A 24,981-nucleotide genomic window follows, 5' to 3' on the forward strand; every position below is an offset into this window, starting at 1 on the left:
CTGCCAGAATTCTCTTTACAACCATTGTCTAAACGTACCCAGGAGGAGAGGGATTTGCCGTAAAGTTTTTCGTGAACCACCGGCAAATCTGTTGAACGCGGTATTAGGGGATACAAATCTTCATTCGTTGTTATATCATGTTTGAGTAAGGCAGTGTAAGCAGGACTTTATAGATCGATGAAAACCAGCAAGGATAAAGAAGACGAACAGAAGTGAATTAAATTGTCTATCCCACCATGTCCCACCCGCCCCCTTTCCCGATAGGGCACTGGAAGCAAGTCGCGAGCAGAAACGAAAACAAAAGTTGACGATGCAAAGAAAGTCATTTTCAATTTAATGGTAGGGACGAATTCAAACGAGTGCTAGTAGCCGTTAAGTGGAACTCAAGTTTGTATTGCAGGAGTTCGCGCCAGCTTTGGAGAATACAAAGTTCTCATATCCAACGGTAAGTTGATCGAGGTTCATTTAAATTACAATATTATCAGACATTTGCCATTATTAAACCGTTGACATTATAAGAGAAAATATCCAATTAGAGCGAGCAAAATCAAAATTACCTGGCACATGATGAAAAAAATCTTATTTCTTATTAGATTTCGTCCACAGATATCCTTTAAACGTGGTGGGGATTATTTTTTCTTGAAATATCTTTTAAACTTTCCAGAAACTTACTAATTCGTTACTGGCTCATGTGTCGTGAAAAATAAACAAAACAAAAGCCTCGAACCTGTTCAATCAGCATAAAATAAGACCCTAGTTTGATCCTGGGATTTTTCTATTGAGGGTTTTACAATTCAATCGTTTGCATTGATTCCAAGTATACGTTTGTGGGTAGCTTTCTAAGTCAGTAAAATTCTCTTTTTCAAAATTTTTGATTTTGCACACTTTTTTAAGAGACAATTTACCTACCCGGGAAATCACCACACCGCTTGAAACGTATAAAAACTAGTTACGAGCTAGGCTAGTCATAATAACTAACTCTCTCGAAGTCCCTAAAATCCCAACATTGACTTGTCAATGGATGGTGCATTCTACAACCAAATGACCAAAATTTTAGGAACTTATTGCAGGTTACCTCGGTATTCGGCTGTAAACTACAGCAGAAAGGCCACTCGGCTCACTTGGCGGAAAATAAGAAATCTTTTCTCAGTGATTCGAAGGATTCTGTCCCTAGAGAACTTCGTCACGTGTGATTTACAAATTTATTTGTGCTTGCTGTAATGCTTGCTATATCGGCGAAACTGGTCGTCATTTTTCCACACACGTCCGTGAACATCTCTCTTCAGACAAGTCCTCGCACATCTTCAAACACTTACAAAGCTCAGAACGTTGTCGTCAATCTTGCTCTGAGGATTGTTTCGAAATCCTTGACTCCGCCCCTACTAAATTTCAACTTAAACTTAAGGAAGCTATGCATATAAATTGGGAAAAGTCCAATTTAAATCAACAAGTTCATCACGTCAACCTGACACTTATACTTTAGGCTTTATATTCTTTCAAACACTTTGTACTCACTCAAATATGTAATCTATTTTTGTCACTTAATCATAATTAACTATGCATGCTTCGCCTAGTTGTTATATAGTCCCAACGGTTTTCAAATATTCTGTAACTGACGATGATGTTAGTAACATCGAAACATGTCTTATAAGTTAAAAAATGTCGTAATCTTCTTAAAAAATAGGAAAATAAATATATTTCCGTGAAATTTCTTTCATTATTATTATTTCGCCAAACCTATTGCCTTGTCTTTTAAATGAACAGAATTAAAATCTCAAATGATTTTACTTTTCCTGCAAATTTCGAATCAATCTCCTTGTCTAATATTTACGCGATGCGGAAAACAGCATGGATGAAGACTATGAACCCAAATCTGTCCCATCATCCTCCCGGATGGACACTGACGTCACGAAAACGAAAATCGGGCAACGAGCTTGTCAGATGTTAAAAAAGGTTTTACAACGAGGAATTGACAAGCGTAGCCTTGTAGGGACTCAAATTTGCCTTGCAGGAATTCTCGCCAGCTTTGGCTAAGATAGATTTCTCTCATCCAAAGGTAAGAGGAGGATAATTTCAAATATAACATGACCAAACATTTGACATTGTAGAATGTATTAAGAAATTCTCATGAAAGTAAATGTACCCCAGGAATAACTCCGAACTTTGAGTCTAGGAGCGGGAAAATAATACAGTAATCTGCAGTTGTGGGGAGCAGTGATGGCGCAGTGGTGAGAGCGCTTGCCTCTCACCAATGTGGCCGGGACCGGGTTCGATTCCGGCCTGGTGCCATATGCGGGTTGAGTTTGTTGTTGGTCCTCGCCTTGCTCCGAGGATTTTTCGGCTCCCTCCGCAAAAACCAAACGAAGCGAAACGAAACGTCAAGTTCTGTATTAAACTGCGTTGGAATACCATGTTTATCACCACTGTTTGTGTTATATTCTTAACTACGATGGCCTAACGACAAGAGTTTATACCAACATTACCAAATTCCAGTTCCACCAGGATCGAGAACCCTCATGAAAACCTACTAAAATTGATGTGGTCTCTTCTCTAAATATTGTAATTTATTTATTTTTGAACCGATTTTATGAAATTGCACTAGTAAACGAAATGAATATGTCGTAATTTTCTCTGAAATATGTCCAGTTTGATCGTTAAGTCTGATCGTTATTTCGTTCACGGTCATCGTTTGATCGCTTGCAAATTCGAAAATAAAATTTGAAATTACATGTTCTAGCTATAATTGGAAAATTACCACCTACGAGAGTTGTTTCCGGTGAAAACAGGAAGTTAAACTGAGACTAAAATCAAGATTCTCTAATAATAGCTCATGATCACCGGTAAGATTTGAAAACCATCCCTCATCACAGAACAAAATTACAGTTCTTAAGAAACAGAAGGTCTCTTTGCCTTATTGTCGTCATCGAAAATATTCTGTTACAGTCAGTGAACGGGAAACTATGTTTTATTTTCAGTTTCGAGACAGTTAAGATTTTTCGACCGAGATTTTTACTGATAAAACGCTGGTTTCCTTCTTAAAGACAACCACTGGTCGATCACTAACTGGAACCCTTCGATCAAATCTCCCATGGGGAGAATTTTAGTGAAGTGCGACCTCCGTACGTTCGTGACAAATCTTTTAATGTTGCTTTAGGAAATGTTACTTCTGTTCTCTGTTAAGGTCTGTAGATGCGGTAGTCGAACAGTTTTCAGCTAGGGCGGATCCACGAGTTCATGAAAGGGTGGTTCTAAACCTTGAAAAACGTTTGTGAAGGCATTATACAAAATCCGGAGTTTCCCTTTTATCAACCAGAAAACCAAAACTAGTAATGTGCATTATCTTCCTAACGGTGACAATCAAGTCAGTTGGTGGAAGTGAAACAACTTCGTATACAACAATTTTGTTCTATTACTTTCATGATGACTTACCCAAATTGCAAAAAAATGTTACTCAAAGAGGGGGGGGGGGGGAGGGGGGCTTCCACCCCCTCAAACCCTCCCCTGGTTTTAGTTAGAGATCAACCAGTAGATATTTTATGTGGCAAAGGAATCGCAAAGTAAGTTAGTGGCACCATTCCAGTGGGTCTCGAATCTTTTCAATGTTTTATTTTCTTGTTAGATGCCCATTGAAGATGTACTTCGAGCTTTTGCGGAGGAGAACTTTTACGAAAATGACTATCACCCAGTCTCCCACGGCGGAAGGACATCGATAAAACCTCTTGCTCTTCTGGTGAAGAAACCGAGATCAGTTTTCAAGCGGCCATTTGCAAAAACCGAATTCACTGTCCTAGCATTGTTGGAGGATTATGTATTGAAGGACAAAAAAGAGGAATTCACTAAAGCCGTGAGCTCGGCCATTGTAAAAGAAGAAAACTTAGAAATAGAGGAAGATGACGTGGGAGATGACGGAGCAAAACGGTAACCATGTTTTTCATTTATTTTACACTGGCTTGATTTTCATCTAAGTCAAGAGAAGATAAAGGATAAGAGAGATAATCCCCCTTAGTATCACCCAACTAGTGGACTAATGCAAATCCTGCATTTTAATTGGCTACGCTACTAGAGGACTATTAGCAATAGTCCTCGAGTAGCGAAATTGGCGCAATCAAGCGTGACGCTTTCTTTCGGTTTATTCCCAAATAAATATTTCTTCAACTTGCATTTGCTAACTTTATTATTGCCTTTTCTGTCCGACTAGTTGGGTGATACTAAAACAATTAGACCCTTCCCCCTCAAGGGCCACGGGTCTAATTGTTAAATATAAGCCTTATTCCCGAAGCAGGTCCCTACCAAGCTATATTTAGATCAGTCCTGGCTTTGGAAATCCCAGGGGGGTCGAGAAATAGCCAATCCCGTGACGCACGTTTTGCTCACGTGGGTAGCCTAATTGGCTTACACGTATTATCATACTCCACGAAAACATTCACGCTACGCGCGGGGTAACGTTATCTGCGGAAGAACTGGGTACCACGTCTAAAAGTAACCCGAGAGGGATTACCTTAAAAGAAAGGCCTATAGGAGAATTAACTCTTGCTCTTCATGCTCTCTTGTCAACATTGGTAAGTCGTGACGATTTCCAGCAGCATACATAAGTTTTTCAACAATTTAAATTTCCACAGAGCACATAAAACGTTTCTTGGTATACAGGCTTGTGTTTGTGTTTTAATGCCAATTTTACCAGGGGCTTAATCTCGACATAACCCGCTCTTTAGAATGTTGCTTGTCATTTTAACAAGTGCTTTTGTTGCTTTCTCGTAATTAGTTTTGTAGACGTTAGTTTGGAAGCAGGGAAATGTGTCAACTTTAAAATCAAGGTTGCAGATGACCTGGGAGAGCTGGAACTAGGCAATTTAGATCAGGAATACATCAAAGACCCTGATCTCCGTGAATTGCTGGACATGACGGATTTGGACGTGAAAAAAATGGAAAGCCTTGAAGACCGGAAACTGCGCCTAGTATTTTCCGTGATTAACAGCGAGAAATTTGTCCTTAAGGGCAAACGGGAACACGAGGTATATATTTCAGCAGTTGACCTAATTTGTCGAACATCGATTCTAATATGAATGAATTTGTTCGTTGTTAATGAAGTTAAAATCTGTTCGCTTGAGCTAGCTAGTGTTGGTGTCAAAAGGGAAGGTAGAGGCCAGCTCGTAGAATTTCTCAGTACCTGAATAAAAATTGGAAAATTGTCGCAAATTGCAGTTTTACAAATTTCAATCACTCTTAGTTTGCCCTCAATATTGAACAGGTGACATATTTCCGGTCAAACGTCTGTAACAAGTGCATCCTCCATTACCTTTCTTAACCCTAAGGCGAAAAAAGCGGGTTGGCTTGGATATATATTTTTAGACTGAATTTCGTCGAAAAAAATCGACTGCCACACTCGAGTTGTTACATTGTTATATGACTTGTTACACTGGATTGTTATATCTCTCAGTTAGCATAGGCGCGCTGTGATTAGTCAGTTTAGCGGGCCGTATTCTGCTGTGCTGTTTTTGTTGTCAAAGTGTTTCGTGATTTATCGCCAAGTGCTCTTAACTTTCTTAGCAAGTAAAATTTTAAAACTTTTGTTACTGTAAATGTTTAAAACTTTCTTTCTTTCTTTTGATATTGTGTATTAAGACCTGCTAACGATTTAAGAGTCACTAAATTGACTCGTTTTGCTTTCGAGGTGCATCAGAAATTTGAAGCCGTTCCGCGTGAATAGAAATCATTCCTGAACCCGTCATACACACGGCAGAGATATAATATCTTACTAACCTCGTTTTCTCGGTCCGTACTGTAAGTTACGAATCCTCGTTTTTCACCTTTGATTCATGGCCCGCGCGCGGGAAACACTTAGTGCTTAACTTACAGTACGGCCCTCGAACTCGGTTAGTAAGAGGTATTTATTAGCTGTATCCGAACTCTAATTAGTGGCAACTATTTGCTTCATGATTCATCGTGTCGGACAATACAGGCTGATATAAATCGCCACCAGTAAATTAGTCTTTAAGCCTTTGTACGCCTTTCCACCTTCCTGCCTCTTTGATATAAGTTAGAGTTGAACATCATTGCTTTATCTTCTCTTGTTTTGAAGTTTCAGTTGGACGCTGGTTTCGAGGCAGATATCCCGCAGATTGTTGAGTGCCTTGTAAATGCTCAAGCACGCTTATGCTATAGAACGAAGACCATTCCTCCAAAGGTAGCAGCGAGGTACACCCGGGGCCCGATTCTCTTCAAGTTTGTTCGTGTGGATTACGACAAAACTCAAGGGAAGTTGAAACTATCTGAAGGAGAGTTTCCAGGGCATGCTGTTCGTGCTCAGTCGCATACAAAAGACACGTTCGAAACGTCAGGGAAAAATAACTGGTATACTGGAGAATACGTCGAGCCTGATGCCGGCTCGCCGCCGAAAGAAGAGTGTTACTTTGCAGGTAAAAAAATCCCCCATGGGACTCACACATGAAATGGTCGGGGACGGTCGTCCGCAAATTTGAATTAAATCCCTAATAGAAACCAACCTGGGCGTGGTCGAGCTTTATTTGACCCCTAAAAGATACCAGTTAAAACAGAATAGGCTTGATTACCAGACGCTGATGAGGAACTGCAGGAATAATAGCGTTTGTTATTATTATTTCTTCGAGTACACCCTAAAAGACACTTTGACAACTAAAAAAGAATGGCGTTTGGTCATCAACACCTTAAGTGAGACCAAAGTCCCTGATTTATACCCCAAAGCGAGGCGACGAGCATCCCAGACCTTTTCACGTGGGAGTCGCACACCTCCCCCACCCACCCCCCCGGAAGAAAAATAGCCAATTATTACTCGTTAATTAAGCGTTTATGCCGTGGAACCTGGTAGACCTATGTCACTTTAGTTTTATCATTCGACAAGTCGGTTTTGTGCAAAACCACGTTGAATTACACTTACGTTTCAAACGTTATACATCCAATAGGGCGTAGTGGCCTGGGCCTAGTGATTTATCAACTTAATTGGAGTTGACGTGGCGAGTTAGTTAAGGTGACTTTTTGAGCGTGAGCTGTTTGCTCTAAGGTAGTGGCATTCTAAGCTTCACTAACTCAGTACGGCTTGTAATTTACCTTTATAAACTTCAAGTTGATAAATAAAATAGCTTCGTATTTCACTTGCCTGCTGACGAAGCCCAACTGCTTCTTCAGAAACAAATACCTTGGTGCATACATTCAGCCCGAAAGGGAACTCCTATGTAAAAAGGACCAGGGTACTCGTCGTGCCTTTTAGGGGTCAAAAAAAGCGGTTTTGGCACCTCCTTGAGGGCATTGAGCTCAAAAAAGCATGACAGGAGATAGAATGTTGTTTTAGAATTACAGTCGAACCTGTATTAAGCGGTCAGTTTTCTAAGTCCCGAAAATTACTCCCCTTAATTACTGCAATTTTTACTCTTATTAAGCGGTCGCTTTCACCATTTTATGGGACTTTTTCTATTTTCTTGACCTGTATTAAACGGTCACACGGTGTCAATCACTTGTTCATACAGTTTCAAATAATGTAACACACGAGGTAAAACATATGATTTCCTTGTTAAGTTTATTTTCGCAAATCATTAAAACGCGGGAAATGAATGTTTCTAATTTGAGGTCAACCTGTATTTGGCGGTCACCCTGTATTAAGCGCTTAATACAGGTTCGACTGTAGTACCCTTTGGGGTGAAAAAATTTCAAGCCACGCCCATGTTGGTACCTCTTAGGGGTTCTTTTCAAAATTTTCGACGAGCACCCTCTTTCTTTTTATACGGGAATCCCCCCGGGACATTCAGGCCATCCCCCCTTTTTTTTCGTTTATTGTCGAATGCGTTTTCTGATTTTGGGTCGGTCGGTCGGAAAAGGAAAGAAAAAAACAAAAATAAAATTGGAAAGGAGTCTGGAGCTAGGAGGCCCGGTACCTCAGCATAATATCCATGGAGCCCGGAAACAACAAGGTGTGGTTACAAAGTCAACATCGCGGCTATGGAGGAAGGAAAAAGTCGACGTCGTTGTTAAAATCAAACGAGAACAGGGAAAAACTAAAAATCTGTAAGGCAAAAAATTGCTTATGTTTCAGATTAAAGTGACAATTGTTTGAAATAATGTGTGATTGCCTTCACTGCCTTCTGCGTAACTTTGTTTTTTTCTTTTGAAAAACGCGAAAATCTGGGTCGGTCGGACGACGCTAAACAGAGAAAAAAAAAGGGGATGGCCTCAGCAAGGTCAGCCGAAACTTAATTCAGTTTTAACAAGTTTTTACAGCGAGTTGACGCCATCTTTGTCAGTTAGTAACTGACAAATATGACAAATAATAACTCGAATGCTGAATGAGATATTTCCGTTTAAAAAGCGTTGAATTGACAGACTTTTGTACGGCTTTCGATTTGCTTTGCTGGCAAGACTTGTCAAGACCAAGAAAACTTCGATAAATCTTCTCGAATAATGGTGCCCATTTTATGCGAAAAATAAAACAAGAGTATTTTTGAAAAGCTAGTGAGATTCTTCATAGTTGCTGTAAAATAAAGATCACTATCATTAAATAACTAATGTTTTTGTACGTGATATTAGAATCTTTGACAGCTGAAGACATAAAGAAACTTGAGACTATCAAGGAATCAGTGTTGAAGTCTGCGGAGAACAGAGAAAAACGTAAAGAGAGAGTGAAAAAGTATCTCAGCTGGGTGAGTATGTGTTATCAATTGATAGTTGCATCTTGCCAAGAATAATGAAGTAATATATCAAACGCGAAATGCCCTGTTTGACCCTATTTCTAAACACCGAGAAGAGAGTTGAAAATCATGTACGAAGCATAGCGGAGTATTTTGACAAACTTCGAATGAGGGGTCTGGAAAACTTTCAAGCGACCCTTATGTGTGACCATTCAAATGAAAGCCATTGAAAAACGCTTTCTTGTGGTGGTGTTATTATGTTGTGCAAGATGGGTTTGTTTGTTTGGTATATTTTTTTTCCATTAAATATAGTTACAAAATGTCAGTCTATAAGGCAAGGTTGGCAAGGGAAGCCAATAAGACTTATGGAATGGGCTACCTTGAAGATACCTAAGACTTAACACGAGAATAAAGATACTGTCATCGGCACACAAAATGATCATAATTTAAGACAAAATAGTTTGGCAAAGCTAAACGTGCAAATATACAAAAGCAAAATAAGACAAAACAAAATGAAAAAAAGCACGCACAACCACACTAAGAGAAGTCAAATACACTCATGTAGCACTGTTTACTATGCTGTAAAAGGTGGCTCTAACTTTCAAGTTTCTGAAAGAATCTCTAGTGCGTCGGACGCTATCGAGCAGTTATTCGGGCTCTTTTTAATTCTTCATTTTGGGTTTTACTTGTAGTAGAAACATTGACATCTATCCCTTTCTCACGTATAAACAGTTTGAAGAAGCACTGATTACAGACAAGAAGAAGCTGTCTCTTGTTGAACCTCTCACTAATGAAGACCGCAAGTTTCTTCAAAGCATTTTCATTCCCGTCCTCGACCGGTCCACTGTTGATCTGTCAAGCTTCGACACGGAAAAGATTCAAGGATATGCAATAGTTCTTAAACAAATTGCTGGTAAGATTTTGCCCTCATTTTGTCCTATAATTCTGTATAATTTTAAAACGTTCCCTGGGATTTTCCTTGGTGAAAGATCCTCTCAAGGGGTTAAGGCGGCAAGGACATTTCCCACAGAATGTGTGAGGTGGTTAGGTACGAATTGGAAGGCATCGTTCCCCCGGGGATGGTGGACTATACAGGGGCCCCCGAAAGGGATATATTTTTAAGACTGGATGCATATAAAAGGGTAGACATTTCGAAAGTAGTAATATAAAAAAAAATGGAAAAACCTCTATTGAGGTACTTGAAAGGTCGTTTCAGAAATATGCCTGCGGTTGATTTTTACAAGTATTATAAGGGCTTTATAGAAAAGGGATGCAAGGTGGCTACTGTTGACCTTAAAAAGGATACCATTTTTATGATATCTATATGAAAGGGCCATTTGTTCTGCCAACAATGGTATATAAAGGGGTAAGAAATATATCAAACACGATAGAGTGTTTCATCAGGATATCCAAACACCGAGAAGAGAGTTGAAAATACGACGCGCAGCGGAGAATTTTTGACGAAATTCGATGAAACACTGTCTCGAGTGTTTGATATATCTTCTCAATGGAAACAAAAACTAAGGAGTAAACGGAGAGGTAAAATCGTCAAAATCTATGCTAATTAAGACCGGGCATCCAAACCTCCTTCACAGTTGTGATTTTCTTTGTTTTAACTTGTTGAATTGTTAATGAGTTTCAGAACTAAGGGTTTTGGAACTTGAGCGGAGACTTTTGGTTCTATTTCCTCCACTTATTTGACTGTGCGTTTCACACTTTAAATTTTCGTTTCGAGGACGGGCGGCCCCCCATTGTTTTAATTGTTGTCTCCACGTCTTCTCCATCGACTCCTCCACGCAAACATCCACGCATCGCGCCAGTAACATCTGTGGAAAAACTGGAAACCATGTCTAAAAATAACTTGAGAGTCCTGTATGTGGGATTCACTCTCTTACCTTGATGTTTTCCCGATGATATCCATTTTAGCCCTATAAGCCAGTCGACGAACATTTTCCGGCTGCCATGGAGCTGTATAGGAATCTTGCGGATCGCCTGTCAATAAAAGTGCAAGATAAATTATAGCGGTAGGATAAATTTCCGTGCGAGCACAAGGAATTGTCCATTTGCAACAACCCTAATAGGCCATTTACGAGTTGCTTTTTACCTCTGTGTCAAAACGATTCTTACTGCGAAACCATTCATATGAAAATATGTTACGACTGCAGGTTCATTTTCATGCAAATCAAACTCATTTTCATACGAAAGGTTTTGCAGATGGACTCGGTTCGAAACAGAGGCACAAGGTAACTGGGAAATAGCCCATTTATGAAATATTCTCACAAAGGGTTTGGTCGCGGCCAGCAGGAAATAGAGTCCCGCTACTTGTCTTGCCAAGACGAAACAAATTTGCGAGACATGTTACACGAAACATTTCCTTGTGAACAAGCTAGCGCCGTTGTTGTTCTTTACGACAATTGATTTTTTTTTGCAATTTTACACGACAGATTTGTCAGATGAGCATTGGGATAAAATTGAGAAGGCTTGGGCTGAGCCAGGACAGAATTAATGAGTGAGTAGACCTATGGAAATTCAAGATGTACAATGGACGCAAGCCAAAGTCACTTAGAAACAAGGTTTTACGTGACTGTAAGCTGTGACTGTAACCTGTGAGCAGGTTTTCAGGACAAAATAAACAAGTATTGCTTATTATTTTGTGTCATTTTAAGCAGGGTTTGATTGGATAGTTATGTTAGCTTTTGGACGAGGCTATGCAAACAAGTTTACGTAAGGAACAAACAACTGCTTGGTTAGTTTGCATATCCTGGATCGCAGGCTCCGAGTACGATCATGTCAGAAGTAATCCTGTTTTTGCTGCTTAAATAGTAATCTCTTTGGATTGACATAATTTACCTAGATATTTTGTTAAATTTTTTTTTAAATTAATTAATGGAGAAACTTTTGAAACACGCTGCAATCTCGTTTTTGGTTTGAGGGATGAGTATTATTAATAATATTGAAACAAGTGTTTACACTGCATGATTCAACCACTCTTGAGGTTAATTCTAAAAATAAATTTACATAATAAATAAATTGATAAGTTTTTCCGATCCCAAAACCAGTTCTTTTTTATGAAACAAAAATCGCTTTTTTCCAACCCCTAAACCGTTTTTATCTTAACCAAATTTTGGTTTTTGACGGCGCTAGAACAAGTTTTCCGACCCTAAATCCCGTTTTCAACCCCACAGCCGGTTTTAGACGACTCTAAAACGTGGTTTTCCGACCCCAAAACCGGTTTTTCGCGACCCTCTAGCCGAGTTCACGTGTCTCAAAAACCGGATTTTCCAACCTTAACACCAGCCTTTGGTTTAATTTCTAATGAATTACTCTAAGATCGGATTTTGACGATCCCGCCCCAAAACCAGTTTTTAAATACCCTAAAACCGTTTCATCCACTCCAAAACCAGTTTTCGAGTACTCTAACACCGGTTTTTGACGACCCTAAAACAGTTTTGTTACCATCAACAAAACAGGTCTTTGAAAACTCTAAAACTGGTTTTTGAGAACCCTAATAACATTTTTTTCTGATCCCAAAAGGCCGATTACGTGCAGGGTATTAATTGCTGTCCAAAATTCTGAGCTTGCACATAATTACATAATGTCTTTTACTTACATAATTTTTTGTACACCCATCTTTAATTACTTTGCACGAGCTGTCAGGCCCTGCATACGGCTAGCGCGCTTGAAATTTGAATTGATCAATCAGGATTCAGCAGGCGGGAAAAACTTTACTGTCCTGACGTCAGGGACTTGTCAGAAATTAGAAGGGGGAGGGGGTGGGGATTTTTAGTAAAGCGATGAAAATAAAATGGTAAATAAAGTTGTAAAAGTACTTTTACTGGTAATAAAGCAAATTTAAATCAAGACCCGTGATGAACATGCAAGTGGTCTCTCTGTGTTGGAGAAACAAGACAAAAAAATTACATGCCTTCATTTTCATGCATATTTTGTCATCTTGTAAAACATGATGTTAAAGCATCCCTTTACGATCATGATGGTTTAATTCCTTGTGACCGTCCCTCTTTTCCTGTTATTTTTTTCATAAGCACCTCAAAGACTGCGACCTTCCCCTATTTTCCACCCCCAAGCCCCTCCCCCCCCCCCCCTGTTAATTTCTGACAAGTCCCTCAGGACGGCATTAAAATAGGAAGCGCGCGAGTGACGTCATAACTCAGACAAACAAAACGGAATGGTGGAGAATTTGACGCTTTTTCAAGCACGTAAGCAAGTGTTCCTTAAACAATTTTCAAAACGAAAATTTAGCCTTCATTTCCTCCTATCTCTCTCAGAGCACGCTAATGTTGTCTGACTCTCGCGAGGTTTCAATAATTTGCATTCTATTTTTAGACTTCGCGCGCTTCGCTATTAGGCAACTTTTCTCACTGTAGATTGCGTTAAATATTCACGAAAGGAGTTTGCAGTTCCAAAAACATTATCAGATTGTCAAAAGTGAAAAAATATGAAACATTCTTGTGTCGCCAAGCTACTAATTTTGCGCCAAAAATGGGTCTCCAGCGTCCAGCAACTCGCTCGTAGTTCGTCGAGTGTTGTGTTAATCTGAATAAAATATGCTGTTCCTCGTCAAATGAAACCCTGAGTTAACCATTAGAAGAAGCCAAAGCAACTTTAGCATTGTCTTTATTTTCGTTAGCTGCGAAGAAAAAGACTATTATCGTGTCGTTTCGGTGGGACAGTTCGGCTTTGACTGCCGGGCGTACTACGGGCGCAGCCGCCGTATGCAAGAAAGTGGGTGCGACAAAAATTTTAACTACTTGAGGTAATGTTCGTTATGGACACTTTAAGAGCATCCTGGCAATAACAAGGCTTATACCTACAGCACCATAACAGGATAACGTTTGGAATGTAATTGTAATGGGGTGAGGTTGTGTTAAAGTTACGCAAAAATATCAATTTGGAGACCAAAAAACCACTGTTGACCTTTTGAGGCTGAACACCTTAAGAGATGCTAAAAACGCTTTTTTAACCCCTTAAAGGTACGGCGAGCACCCCCGTCCTTTTTACACGGGGTTCCCCTCCTCCGGGGACTTGAGCTTAGAGAAATGAGTGCTTTGAGGCAAATACAGAAGATTTTACTGAGCGAGCCGTCGTTACTAAGAGTTTCAGTTTTTAAAATACTAGTCAAAGAGAGGGTGAATGAAACACACAGGACTGGACCAGGATATTGCGAGAGTAATAATGAATCAGCCAAGAGGAATAGGCCATTACCGAGTTGCTTTTGACTCTGTGTCAAAATGAGTCTTAGTGCGAAACATCGTTCATATGAAAATGTGTTCTGCCTGCATGTTCATTTTCAATGCAAATCAAACTCATTTTCATATGAAAGGTTTTGTGAGAGGACTCGTTTTGAAACCGAGGCACTCGGAAAAGGCCCTATTATATTGGAAGTTTGATGAATTGATTAAAGGAGCTCAGTCACGGTATTTTGAGTTATTTTGGCTACATACAAAATTACTTTTAAATGGTAGGAAACCTGAAAATAACAGTTTAATAAGATAGAAAAACACCAAAGACATAATGATAAACCATAAAGGAACAAGGATGGCTAAGGATGGAGAAGATTAACACGGATTACAAACGACAAATTTGAAAAAATTGAGGCTAAACTTTTCAATATGCGCAAACAGTGACTGTGCTTCTTTAAGTAGAATAATACCCCAAACTAAGAACTCTAGTTACAATATATAGCACATACTAAGCGATCCCTTGCCCCACAATGCGGTCAGCTTGACATTTCTAGTAAGGATTTATTCCGCATGTTCAACAGCGGATGTTTTTAGTAATCCAGGGAAATTGTAAATAAAATTCCCAAAATTCCATTCTATTGTCATACTCGCCAAGTCCTTGAGTCAATATAGCTTACGAGTTCCATTTTATCCACTTACAATATACCTACACTCGCAATAAATCAAGTCTGCGTTGTGGGTAACTGCCGAAAAGCCGAAAAGAAAACAGCTAGTAACTAATAATGTGTAAATTAAGATCTTGAAAAAAAAGACACATTTTTTAGGTTACATTCATTCCTGTACTTCCTGAAAAGGTGCCCTTGGTTGGAAGCACTCTTTTCAAATATGCTGTTTATAATTTTTTTCGGTCCACAGACATTTTTTTCAGCGAATAGCTTTTTACTTCGAGCACCAGCGCGTGAGCAACCGCGAAACGGCCGTGAAAAGTATTTCCCCAGGCCACTTCGTTTAAAAGTTTGCTTGCGATCTCGAAGAACGCGACAAGGTAAATGGTTTGTGAACAGGTCGAGGCATGCTGCATAGACCATTTTATTATATGGAGAAGAGTGTTTTACTGGGAACTAAACCACTCGTAGATTCCATACGCCACTTCATCCGGGACCCGAGTGGCATATTTTCCGTATGTCACCTTTGTGAGTGTCGTATCGTTCAATGAAGTCACGATTCCCGCCTTTTGCTTTTGTTGAATTGGTTTCTCCATATAACAAAAAGAACATTACACGTTGGCTCGAAGATATGAATTTTATGTTCGCGTGGCAAGAACAATATCTCACGAGTTCGCTTCGCTCACTCGTGAGATATTGTTCTTGCCACGCGAACATAAAATTCATATCTTCTCGCCACCGTGTAATATCCTCTATATATTTACCTCTCATGAGCCCAACCCTATTATTAAGCATGAATGTGAAAGACAATGCATTGTAGGTTCACTTACTAATAAGCACTTAATGACTGGCCCCAAGGGAAGCATTAAGTTTTGTTTCCCCGAAACCCTCAGTGTTCTCCGAGGCGAAGCCGAGGGAAACATTGAGGTCGAGGGGAAACAAAACTCACTGTTTCCCGCGGGACCAGTCATTGAGTGTTTTGTTATACCTTCCAACGCAAAAAAAAAAAAAAATACAAAAACAAAATACAAGGAAATCATTTGCTTGACTCCGACTGGCTCTCAAATTTGCCGCGGTTTTAAGGAGCACGACCCGATCACGTGCGAGTCGAAAGTTCAAGTTGTTGTTTGCGAGTTCAAGTTGTTGTTTCCCTAGGGAGTTAGTGAGTAGGGAGTTAGTGAGTTTTGTTCGCTCCAGGGAATTATTGAGTTTTGACCCACGACACGTGACACGTTCTCCTCCAATCGGAAAACGTATTTGAGTTGGGAGGTTTAACAAAGTATTTTGTCTGCCAAGCGTTTAATGACATTCCTGTTCAGTGACCTTCAGCGGAACACAGATTTGAATTGCAGAAATCAATTTTGCGAGTTTCGGTCGACACGTCGCGCTCATCTTCAACGGTAAGTCAACCTTCTTGTGGAATAGAATTCAAAATACTATGGTCCTTAGTTAGGTTCAGTTTACGATTGTTTTAATGATATAGTTTGCAGAAAATGTCTCCTTGTTTCCATTTACGATGTGCTGAGTTTTATGTACTTCTGAAGCGGAACTTGTAAGCTTATAAACATTTGGCGGTGTAGTTCATTTCCAGAGAAGGTATAATCACAGAGACTTTTCAATAATAATCTGTAGGAATTGAATGTCATAGGCAGTTGTGTGGGAATTTGATTCAATATTTATAAACCTTGGCACGAAATTAAAATATTCCTCTTTACCTTAGGCTGTTTTTTTTCCCTTTACAGACCACGTGATATTCTCCAAACAAGTGCTCTTTTATCCATCTAAAAATTATTCATTCATATACACGCAATTTGAAAGCTAGAATTATCAAGAGTATCACAACATGGTCTGAAATGGAGCAAAAACCGCCCAAGCTTAAAAGGTATCCTGCTTTAAATAAAACAGCTCAAACTCCACTGTCATGTTTTAATATCCATGTGAGCTTAATTGTTTTCTTCTATGCAGTTTGTAATCTAAATAAACACCTCAACTATCTGACGGAGAACGGAGGAGATTAAAGGCAAGGTCGAAGAAAACAGTTTGTATCATAGTAATGGTGGCAAGGCAATTTTAATTGAGGGGGAGGCAAATTCGCCCGGAAGTAATAAAGCTTATGTCGGAAAATGCAACCAGAATATAATAGGCTGTTACCGAGTTACCTTTTGCCTCTGTGTCAAAACGAGGCTTCGTGCAAAACCATTCATATGAAAATGTGTTTCCCCTGCGGGTTCATTTTCATGCAAATCAAACTCATTTTGCACGAGGACTCATTTTGAAACAGAGGCACAGGGTAACTCGGAAGTGAAATCTTTAAGCCAGATTTTTCGCAAACTAAGAAAATGTGAAATCAAAAATAGCTCAAAATCTTGTCTCTATGTTGTTCGTTAGAAGGCTCAACCTACTCACAGACGCACACGCCCTTTGCAGTAGACTTAAACTGAAAGTTATAATTGGTTGAGCGACTTCGGAAAGGAGCCAGTCAGGGAACTTCAAAAGAAAACATTCAGAATGAAATTAGACTGAACTAATATGCACAGATGCTTAATCCCCATACTCGTATTTAGAATGAACCCACTGGGAAATCCTGGAAATCTACGGTGAAATCTGCAATCCCGGACAAAAGTAGTTGGGACACTTGAGCTGGATCACGTATCCCCCTTCCCCCCTAATCAATGTTGGAAAATGGTGCTTTTTTTTCAAAAAAAGGGGAAAAAATCACCAGATTATCAACATTGTAAGTGGGGGGAGGGGAGAACTGCTTGCTTGGTGTCCGAGCTCTTTTGCCCGAGATTGTGAGTTCACATGTATATAAGCCATACTAATTATTTTTGCTTTGTTGTTCTTTTCTTTCTATCAGATGATTAGAAAGGTGCTTAAAGCATTTGCAGATGACAACTTTGGCGATAACTATTACCCTCTTCCCCACGGAACAAGTTCGTCAAATGTAAAGCCATTCGGGTTGGTGATTAAGCAAAAGAGGAGTATTTGGAAGAAGCCGTTCAAAAAATCCGAATTTAAAATCATTGCAGGGTTAGAGTACTATGTAAAGGAAGACAAAAAAGAAGAGTTTTTTGAGCGCGTAAACGCCAAGAAACAAACACAGAATGATTTGGAAATAACTGACTATAACGAAGACGATGAGCCACCTAAAAGGTAAATGTTCAGTTCATGTCCTCGCTTTGAAAAATTTAATTTCCGGTACAGTAGCGTATGAACCCGGCGAGCGCACACAAGGTTTATAACTTCTTTCTGCTTTAAGGTCGGCACACACGAGGGGACTACTCGCTGCGCGCGCGACTAGTTCCTGCAACTAGTCCCCTGAAGAGTTTACACGAAGGGACTGGTCGAAGGGACTTGTCCCACGAACAGTTCACACGAAGCGTTCTGAGGAACAAGTCGCAGGGAATTGGCCCAAAAATTTAAACTGGTTTGAATTCGTGAGAATAGTCGCAGGGACCAAACTTTGGTCCCTGCAACTAGATTTTGAAGCAAAAATGGCCAGTTCACACGCTGGGACTTGTCCCCGCGACTAGTTGCGGGGACCAGTCCCCTCGTGTGTGCCGACCTTTAGAGCTCGGGCAGGAACAGTTTATTTCTACTACTGTAAACAACTAAAAGAATTTACAAGATTATGGTTATAAATATATAAATAAACAGTACAGTACATACAGTAGTGGGACACCCAAAATAACTAAAAAGCTAAACTAGTTGGGTGACCGTAATTATAATAATTAAAAATGTAAGATGCAGGATGCAGGAAAAATGCAGGATGGAAGTTCTTGGGGATAAAAGTTCACTGCCATGTTTCTTTTTCTTTGAAAGCGTAATTCTATGTCGAACCAGAAGTTTTTGCACTTGAAACGTCTGGCAGATAAAAAAAAAGATGCCGACTTTTTGGACTGGAAGAGGACGTATCAACCAATTTTAGGTTGCAATTTCAGCCGTGTAAAGGCACGGCGTTTCCCTTGTTGAAACAATGCTGTCTCAGTTTTGTTCCAGCGATACAAAAAGTGATAAAAACTATAGCAATTTAGCTTCCTTAAATTGTTTAACATACAATCACAGTGGTTACGGGACTAGTGACTAGAAAACTTTAAATGGGGTAAGAATGACAGACTTTAACTCAAAGTAAGTTGCGGCTATTCTTTGGCACATAGTTTATTTCCTTCGACTAATTTCGAGTTCTGTTGGCAAGAAAACTGCATTTTTGTTGGTTCAGTTAAACAACTTTTTCAACCAGTATAAAGCTTGGTGGGCAACCCTTAGTTTGATTGAAGTTATCCGAGATTTTAATAGAACACTTTTCCAACTATTTTGGCAGAAAACATTCTTCTTCATAAGTACTGTAGTTGATGATTCTGAAACTGTGTAACTTACTGCGCCTTTCAATAACATGCGGACTCTTAAAATTCAAAGCTCAACCGACAAATGCGTTTTTCGCTACCGCCAATCAAATGTTCGGCGGCTCCTCCCAGCTTCCGACTACAACCGAGCACTGTTTCGTTGTCTGAACTTTGCTCAATGATTTGATTACCGCGCGCTCGGTAGTAGTCGGAAACTGGAAGGAGCCGCCAAACATTTGATTGACGGTAGCGAAAAACGCATTTGTCGGTTGAGCTTTGAATTTTAGAGTCCGCATATTATTGAAGGCGCAGTAAACTATGGTCTGATTTCGAGCTCGTGTGCTCGAGTCCCGCCAAGGTCAAATATTTTTCTTTGCCTTGTGCGGTCCCATTCTTATACTTAGAAGGGATTTATACTGGGTGTTTTTATTCCAGCACTTGAAGTTTCCTTGGATTTACACACCCAATATAATTCCCTACATGCTTTCTATTTTCTATTGATATTGTAATTAATATCTGCAGTTACATGGAATTTGGAGTTCAGGTTGCTGACATAGTGGAGGGAAATCTGAAGATTAATTATGATCTTGGAGAGTTGAAACTCGGTAAATTGGACAAAGAGTACTTTAACGATCCAGACCTGGATAGCATACTACAAGGAACCGAGCTCGACACCAGGGCGATGGAACGCGTTGAAAATGAGAAACTGTACCTCATTTATAGCGTCATTTATAGTGAACGGTTTGAACTTGAAGGCAAGAGACAGAGTGAGGTAATGACGAAACTGCACAATGTAATGTTTCGATTTAATGCTCCCCTTCCAACAAGCGCCCCATTCTAAAAAAGCGCCCCGGCCCCTATAACAATAAGCGCCTCCTTTCAACAAGCACGCCCTATACCAATTAGCGCCCCCTTCCAACAAGCGTCCCCTATTCCAGTAAGCGCCCCCTTCCAACAAGTGTCCCCTATTTCAATAAGCGCCCACAATTTCAATAAGCGTCCCCTATTCCAACAAGCGCCCCTTCCAACAAGCGTCCTCTGTTCCAATAAGCGCCCCCTTCCAACAAGTGTCCCCTATTTCAATAAGCGCCCCATCCAATAAGCGCCCACAATTTCAATAAGCGTCCCCTATTCCAAGAAGCGCCCCTTCCAACAAGCGTCCTCTGTTCCAATAAGCGCCCCCTTCCAACAAGTGTCCCTTATTTCAATAAGCGCCCCATCCAATAAGCGCCCACAATTTCAATAAGCGTCCCCTATTCCAATAAGCTCCCACTATTCAATTGAGCGCCCCCTTCCAACAAACGCCCCCTATTCCAATAAGCGCACCATCTAATAAACACCCACTATTACAATAAGCGCCCCCTTCCAACAACGCCCACTATTCAATTGAGAGCCCCTTCCAACTAGTGTCCCCTATTCCAATGAGCGCCCCATCTAATAAGCACCCACTATTCCAATAAGCGCCCCCTTCCAACAACCCCCACCATTTAATTGAGCGCCCCCTTCCAACTAGTGTCCCCTATCCCAATAAGCGGCCCATCTAATAAGCACCCACTATTCCAATAAGCGGCCCCTTCCAACAACCCCCTCTATTTAATTGAGCGCCCCCTTCCAACTAGTGTCCCCTATTCCAATAAGCGCCCACAATTCCAATAAGCCCACACAATTCCAACAAGCGTCTCCTATTCCAATAAACGCCTCCTTCCAACAAGGGTCACCTATTCCAATAAGCGTCCCCTTCCAACAAGCGTCCCCTATTCCAATAAGCGTTACCTATTCCAATAAGCGTCCCCTTCCAATAAGCGCCCACCATTCCAATAAGCGTCCCATATTCCAATAAGCGCCCACAATTTCAATAAGCGTCCTCCATTCCAATAAGCGTCCCCTATTGCAATAAGCGCCCACAATTTCAATAAGCGTCCCCTAGTCCAATAAACGCCCCCTTCCAACAAGTGTTCCCTATTTCAATAAGCGCCCCATCCAATACGCGCCCACTAGTCAATTGAGAGCCCCTTTCAAACAAGCGTCCCCTATTCCAATAAGCGTCCCCTTCCAATAAAAGCCCAATCCAGAAAGTTTTCTTGCACCATTTAAGTGCGAAAGGGCATTGAGGAAATTGCCGCAGAATAGACTGATTAGAAGAGTGAATTATGTACCCTGCTTTCTCATCTGAATGTTATATTCAGATTATATATTATAGTTATATTATAATAAATCGAAGCAAATCGTGTTATGTTATGATTATGAGAGCTCCTATTGTTATGGAGGTTTGAGTTTTTGATAGTTGTCTCCGAGAGTTCACTTCAGTCAGTCAGAGTCAGATGTTTCTGTCAAAGCAGAAAACTAACTAAGCCGCCCCGTCCCTAATAGCTGCTCTCCTTGATAAGCGCCCTCGTTTGGGCTAGCAAAATCCTGAATGATTGAAGTAAATGTTTGTCAGTCTTATTGAGCTAATATTATTGTTTATATCTTGGTTTCAGTTGTTTACTATAAGTTTGGATTTTCTTAATTCGACCGGGGTTGCGCGTGGAGGGGTGGGGGTAGTGTAATGTGGGGGGGAGGTGATAGCGATATGTTTAATTTCTTGCTGTTTTTTGTTCCAGGTGGTGGTAGATGGAGGTGTAAATGTTCCTGTCTCGATTATTCCCCAGCTCAAAGTTAAAGCAAAGGGTTATTTTAAAAAGAAAACCGTTCCTCCGAAGGCGGTAAAGAGACACACACGCGGCCCAGTTTATTTAAAATTTGTTCCTGTGGATTACGATAAGGCGCAGGGAAAATTGAAACTTCCGCCGGGAGAGTTTGCAGGCTCGAGTGTTCACAGAGCTGCTGGCGACGAACACGATACAGAGAACAGCCAAACTGCCCTGGCGTTTGAGGATGAGGACAATAATTTGGCAGGTAGACACATACACGGACTTTCACATCAAGTTAGAGATAACTATTAAATAAACTCTCTCTGTGCTATTGCTCGTACAACAGCGCGAAATAGCAGCTTAACTGTTCCGTAAAGCCGCCGTTAAATTACCTGCTTTATTATGAGATGGAACAGCCAGCACTGTGTTTGACCGCGTAACGATTTTGCCTCATTTCCCGCGTCACTAATATATCTGAACAGACAGAATTGTTTGATTGAATTTCTCGGGCATGTCACCTTTCGCGCCAAATTTAGCGATTAATTTGACCTAATTTGTCATTTGTTCTACTGACAAATATGCCCTTAATTATTAGCTCCCTTGACAGACGAGGATTCTAAGAAACTGGATATCATCAAGGAGGCAATATTGCTGAAGTCTGAAGATAGAGAAAAGCGTAAAGAGCGAGTGAAAAAGTATCTAAAGTGGGTACGAAGGATTTTTGATATTCGTAGTACGGTTCATTCGTCAAAATGGAAACATTAGTGGGAACAGAGTGCGAATATTTCATATAGAAGGGATAAACGATATTAGTTGTAACATTTTTGTATCTTCGTGGAAATTCTTTGGCAATATTAACTCGAATCTTTTGAGTGACCCCCCTATCACGCCATATTTTTTTGGCTACCTCCCTCCGCCTTTGCAGCCATATTTCTAACTTTTCACTCACTGCTGTATAGTTTGAAGAAGCTCTAACCACAGAGAAGATGACGTTGTCCCTACCCGATGACAAGCCGCTTACAGATGAAGACCGTGATTTTCTTCAGAGTATTTACTGCCAGGTCCTTCCCGGCAAAATTTACACCGTGGATCTGTCATCTTTAAAAACAGTAGAAAAGATTCAGGGATACGCTATACTTCTTAAGCTTATTGATGGTAAGAAGCCGCAAGAAGTTAAACGCTAGCTATTTGTGCATTATAATGTCGATAAAAAAATTATCGATCGTGATTGGTTCTTTGTGCGGATATCTGTCACGTAATTGGTTTCCGATCACATGGGTGTCCAATTATAGGTATCCGATTTCAATTTTTTGTGATTAAATACCTACGCCACTCCCAGTTCATAATTTTCACCACAGTTTTTACAATTATGACTTTTTCGTTCTAAAGAGGTTCTCTTAAAAAGTTCTGTGTCGATGCGATTTTGTAATTACTCGCCCAATTACTCCCTGACTACTCCACTCGGTCCAACTGAATTACTATTAAAGAAATATAAAACATGCACATGCACCCGTGAAAGTTTAGGAGAACTCGAAAAAGCTGTCGACACACGAGCCGTTCACTCGCTTAACGGCTCGTGTTTCCACAGCATTTCTCGTTCTCCCCAACTTTCTTTCGTGTTTCTATTAAACAATTAGGTTATGAGCTCGAGATTTCTATCGCGTGATACTTGACGAGGGCGCAGCCCTCGTCAGATATCCGCATAGAAATCGAGAGGGAATAATCTAATTGTTTTAGTATAAATCTTCTGGGCATTTTCGAAGTGTCTATGAAGAGGATTTAGATAAAGTTTTGAACGACTGGTAGACTTATACCAAAAAAATTAGATTATTCGCTCTCGATTTCTATGCGTGATAGTTGACTCGCGTAGCGCCCTCTCAACTATCACGTGATAGAAATCTCGAGCTCATCGCGCCGAATGCCTATTGTTCTCGGAACATTTACTTACAGTTCTTAAAATATCTTAGGTCTGTGATATTGCCTATTATTATTCAAATAAACGCGAGGTGGTGAGTCTCATTGGTTAAGATAAACGAGTGCTTTTTCTCGTAGGGAATATGACACCGCTCATCAACTTGAAGTACGGCGGAGCATCGAAACAATGAATTTTTCGCAGTATTGTTTTCTCTATTGTTTAGACTATCAGCACCTCTCAAAAGTAAATTTACCGCTTCTCCCTGAAAAAGAAGGGAGGAAAAACAAAAGCTGATATGAAAAATTTGTTATTGATCAGTATAAAAGAAATGAAAACACTTGAGCAAAACAATCGTTTGTGTCTTAAACTTTGATTTAAAGTTTGGTTAATACGTTGGAAAGAGTTTGCTTTCTTGCATCAAACGGAACTAATGCAAAGAAAACTAACGATCGTGTTATTCTTGGATCGCATTCTATCGATCGAGTTTCTTTGAAAATGATCAAGCGAATTCTTTCTTTGGGCAAATCGAAGTTACCCCGGGAGGAGGGATAGTGTTGGGGAGGGGGAGAGGACATGGGGATATAACCTGTGAGAAGACAAGCAGTGCCATACACACCGGCACATTAGCGTAAAGTTCAGTTTTTTGGATTTTTACTTTTGCATTAGGTGAGGGAATACAGGTTAGAGCGGAAAGTAGCCACTGTGACAAGTTTTCCTTTTTACCACAAAATCATTCCTAGAAATTTACTTCACAGGTTTGTCTGATGAACAGTGGGAAGAGATTGAGAAGGCTTGGGCTAACCCAGAACAGAATGAATGATGGGAGAGAAGCAGGCTACTTCAAAATGCATTGTTGATAAGAGCTAATAAACTGACAAAGGAAGCTCTTTGAAAAGAATGGATTTGACGTCATACAACTAAGTAGTACAGAGACAGTTAGTTAGAATGAATATTATGTAGATTACATGTAGTGCACACACTTTTAATTGCGCACACCTATTTCAATTGAACTTAAAATTGATACAAATGTAAAACATAAACAATACTTAAGTGTGGCTACTATAAAAGTTCCTATACAATATAATGTTATCGGTTTATTCTTTTCAATTTTCGTAAGCATGTAATATGGTGGTGTTAGTTCTTGTACATGCGCAATATCCGTGTTATACACGTGACCTGAGGAAAGACAGCCCCAGTTTTGGCGGGAACTTGCACTGCCAACCGCGCCGAGTGTCATTGCTTGATGGACATCTTTACGTTCGTGTGCCCGTTGATTGTCCAATCAAAAAGCAAGTTGCTGAGAAAGCTATTAAACTACGCTAGTGTTGGTCTTAATTGTTTAAAAAATCAAAGAAAAAAATGTAAAAAAAAAACAAAAATTGAAATAAAAATTTTTCGCGAGTGTTTAAATACTGCGACTGTTGTTATCTATCTTCTAAAGTCTTTTTCACAAAAAGAGTTGAAAGTAGCTGGAATTTAACTGAACCTCTTGTGTGTTCTACTGCTAGATCTCGAGGACTCGGCTCATCGACTCTTAGTGCTCGATTGTGCGCTCTCACTGAATTTGAAC

General features: G+C 40.1%; 2 protein-coding genes across 8 annotated transcripts; both read left to right on the forward strand.

The window, feature by feature from the left end:
- Window positions 1–53: 53 nt before the first annotated feature.
- Window positions 54–11,709, forward strand: LOC110052423 (uncharacterized). 4 transcript variants are annotated; one of them, XM_020758553.2, is made up of 7 exons: window positions 54–2,056; window positions 3,620–3,918; window positions 4,763–5,012; window positions 6,080–6,416; window positions 8,554–8,666; window positions 9,387–9,567; window positions 11,099–11,709. In XM_020758553.2, exons 2-7 carry the CDS (start codon window positions 3,620–3,622, stop codon window positions 11,158–11,160), a joined length of 1,242 nt encoding a protein of 413 aa, XP_020614212.1. In that variant the 5' UTR covers window positions 54–2,056; the 3' UTR covers window positions 11,161–11,709. The 4 variants fall into 4 exon arrangements, with proteins under 4 accessions (XP_020614212.1, XP_020614214.1, XP_089140917.1 ...); XM_020758555.2 differs by having other exon boundaries at window positions 6,086–6,416; XM_089284791.1 differs by lacking the exon at window positions 11,099–11,709 and having other exon boundaries at window positions 9,387–9,836.
- A 3,488-nt stretch (window positions 11,710–15,197) lies between these two features.
- LOC110052588 (uncharacterized) lies at window positions 15,198–24,824 on the forward strand. 4 transcript variants are annotated; one of them, XM_089284817.1, is made up of 9 exons: window positions 15,198–15,920; window positions 16,263–16,402; window positions 16,486–16,540; window positions 17,378–17,673; window positions 19,386–19,635; window positions 21,467–21,761; window positions 22,092–22,204; window positions 22,456–22,651; window positions 24,167–24,824. In XM_089284817.1, the coding sequence occupies exons 4-9, from the start codon at window positions 17,378–17,380 to the stop codon at window positions 24,229–24,231; spliced, it is 1,215 nt and encodes a 404-aa protein (XP_089140943.1). In that variant the 5' UTR covers window positions 15,198–15,920; window positions 16,263–16,402; window positions 16,486–16,540; the 3' UTR covers window positions 24,232–24,824. The 4 variants fall into 4 exon arrangements, with proteins under 4 accessions (XP_089140943.1, XP_089140937.1, XP_089140933.1 ...); XM_089284811.1 differs by lacking the exon at window positions 16,263–16,402 and having other exon boundaries at window positions 16,486–16,558; XM_089284807.1 differs by lacking the exon at window positions 16,263–16,402 and having other exon boundaries at window positions 16,486–16,545.
- Window positions 24,825–24,981: the final 157 nt, after the last annotated feature.

This window comes from Orbicella faveolata, unplaced genomic scaffold (genome assembly GCF_042242905.1).
Source record: "Orbicella faveolata isolate gen_17 unplaced genomic scaffold, um_ofav_v1 contig_1, whole genome shotgun sequence".
Lineage (NCBI taxonomy): Eukaryota > Metazoa > Cnidaria > Anthozoa > Scleractinia > Merulinidae > Orbicella > Orbicella faveolata.